The sequence below is a fragment of the Thalassophryne amazonica genome, chromosome 3, assembly GCF_902500255.1.
Source record: "Thalassophryne amazonica chromosome 3, fThaAma1.1, whole genome shotgun sequence".
Lineage (NCBI taxonomy): Eukaryota > Metazoa > Chordata > Actinopteri > Batrachoidiformes > Batrachoididae > Thalassophryne > Thalassophryne amazonica.
The window spans coordinates 123,315,038-123,317,437 of record NC_047105.1 but is presented as its reverse complement, the minus strand read 5'-3'; the positions used below and the strand labels follow the sequence as shown (position 1 = coordinate 123,317,437).

At 46.0% G+C, this 2,400-nt stretch overlaps 1 protein-coding gene across 1 annotated transcript in view; it reads right to left on the bottom strand.

Annotated features, from left to right (window-relative positions):
- The window catches only part of etnk2 (ethanolamine kinase 2), a 19,275-nt gene extending 18,608 nt beyond the window's left edge, over nucleotides 1-667 (bottom strand). Inside the window, exon 1 of the mRNA XM_034167404.1 lies at nucleotides 373-667. Within this exon, the coding sequence (XP_034023295.1) occupies nucleotides 373-519 (147 nt within the window). The 5' untranslated portion in view covers nucleotides 520-667. The remainder of the gene's footprint in view (nucleotides 1-372) is intronic.
- Nucleotides 668-2,400: the final 1,733 nt, after the last annotated feature.

The following is a 2,400-nucleotide window of genomic DNA, read 5'->3' as shown; positions in this document are numbered from 1 at the left end:
ACACACACACACACACGTATACATATATACACATACATACTACATATACATATATACACACACACATATATACGTACATATTGACTGATTGTTCATTTATTTTGAGTTTTACAAAATAAGCATTTCTTTGACATCTATATTTACCCACATTGGCTTGAAAAGAACAGGCCATACAAACATACACGCATACATACCCGCGCACTTAACCCGAAAAGGGGTGGGATGAAGACGAACTTATTTCATTTCATTTTGCTACAACACTCAGAAACACTAGCGACATTAAAAGGTGTGAAGTTTGCAGTCGGTTTTGGGCGTTTGCTGGCTGCTGATGCTGCACAGCTCTTAGCCTAGCATGCCTGCTTGATGCGTTACCTTGGTGTGGACGTGACTCGGCTCCCACGCTGGTCTCAGCTCTTTAATCAGCTTCATGGCTCCCTCCGTCACATCGCGTTCGTCCACGAAAATGGGAATTTTTCTAATCGCCGGTGAGCCGACTGGCACGTGAATTTTCGTCTCCATTCTGGAAGGGTTCCTTCTTAAATGTTAACTCGGCTGCTAACAGATACCTCCGGGAGAGCGTATCATGAAACCGTCAGCTGCGTGTTTTGCAGGTGAAGGTGTTCGGCTCAAAATGCGGATGCTGCTGCTGGCTGTGACACCGATCCGGGATCAGCTCTGTCTCTGGACCATTTCCTCCTCCTCGGCTCCGCCCGCAGGGGGAAATCATCCGATCACGTAACACGTAACGTCAACAGACAACAAGCACGCCCACGAAAACCGAGTGTGCCCGAGTGAATCCCGTTTAAATTTGTTGCCAGATTGGGTAGATTTCTATTTCTATTTTAGTCAAATTTAGGCAGTGGTAGAAAGTGTACTGAAAATTTTTAACTAAGTATTGCTATATTGCTGTAAAACCACTGGTGCTAAAAAAGTACAGAATTAAAAATAACCAGTGTTAGATACTGTTGTGAGCTGCGTGGAAGAACGAAGACTGAGCCAGAGGTTTTTGCCTTTTCTACGCTCTGCCTTTTATTTTTACGCACAGCAACACAGAGACAACGGTGGAAGTCATCAAACACACTATACTTCACACTTGTGGCAACGGTAACATGACACTCAACCAAACTGACTAAAACCAATTGAACTACAAAACACAACAAATCAACAACACTAATAAATCAACATGAACCACAAAAAACACTCAAAACCCTGAACTGCCATAATGTATTGCAGCGCTACAATTTACAGCCTTAGCGACCGGCCCAGCGATCATTACATAGCCCACACCTAAGGTGTCAGTCAACCTCGATGACCCCATTGCCCAACACAAAGTGCCACAAGTGGCCAGCAAGCAGGCCAGCTAGGTCTGTCCACAGCATCAATTTCTATTTACTCACTAGATGGAGGACTGGTGTCCCATCAAGATGAGGTGAATGTCAAGATGAGGTGCGTCGCGCTACTGCGCATTCGTGCGCATGCGCACATCGCTCTACCCTGGACTTGAAGACGTCACCCGTCGAGATGAGTTGCCTCGCGCAACTGCACATGTGGAGATGATGTAACTCGCTCGACGTGCAACTGCGCATGCGCATTTTGTTTGTTCTGTCACTTTTTTTTTTTATTAATTGTATTCAGTGTATGGCAGCACGGTGGCTTAGTGGTTAGCACTGTTGCCTCACAGCGAGGAGGTCATGGGTTCAATTCCCGTGGCCTTTCTCTGTGGAGTTTGCATGTTCTTCCCGTGTTTGCGTGGGTTTCCTCCGGGTGCTCCGGTTTCCTCCCACATCCAAAGACATGCGGGTTAGGTGGATTGGAATCTTTAAAATTGTCCTTAGGTGTGCGTGTGGGTGTGTCTGTGTTTGTTTGTCTATTTGTGGCCCTGCGACAGACTGGTGTCCTGTCCTGGGTGTACCCCGCCTCACGCCCTATGACTGCTGGGATAGGCTCCGGCCCCCCACGTCCCTTAATTGGACTAAGCGTAGAAGATGGATGGATGGATGTATTCAGTGTATTTACGAGGTCTGTTAGAAAAGTATCGTACCTTTTTATTTTTTCAAAAACTATATGGATTTGATTCATATGTTTTTATTTTACGTCAGCCAAGCTTGAACCTTCGTGCGCATGGGTAAGTATTTCCAAGCCTGTCGGTTGCGTCATTCGCCTGTGGGCAGGCTTTGAGTGAGCACTCTTCCACCCCTCTCGTCGTTGTTTCATTGCGAGGAAATGGCGGAATGATTTGGGCTTTTTTTCCATCAGAATTTTTTCAGAAACTGTTAGAGACATGCAGCTGGAAACCATTCGAAAAATTTATCTGGCTTTCGGTGAAACTTTTACGGGCTTCACAGAGAATAAGGAGTGTTACTACAGCTTTAAGGATGGCCCACAATGGTGCACGGCACG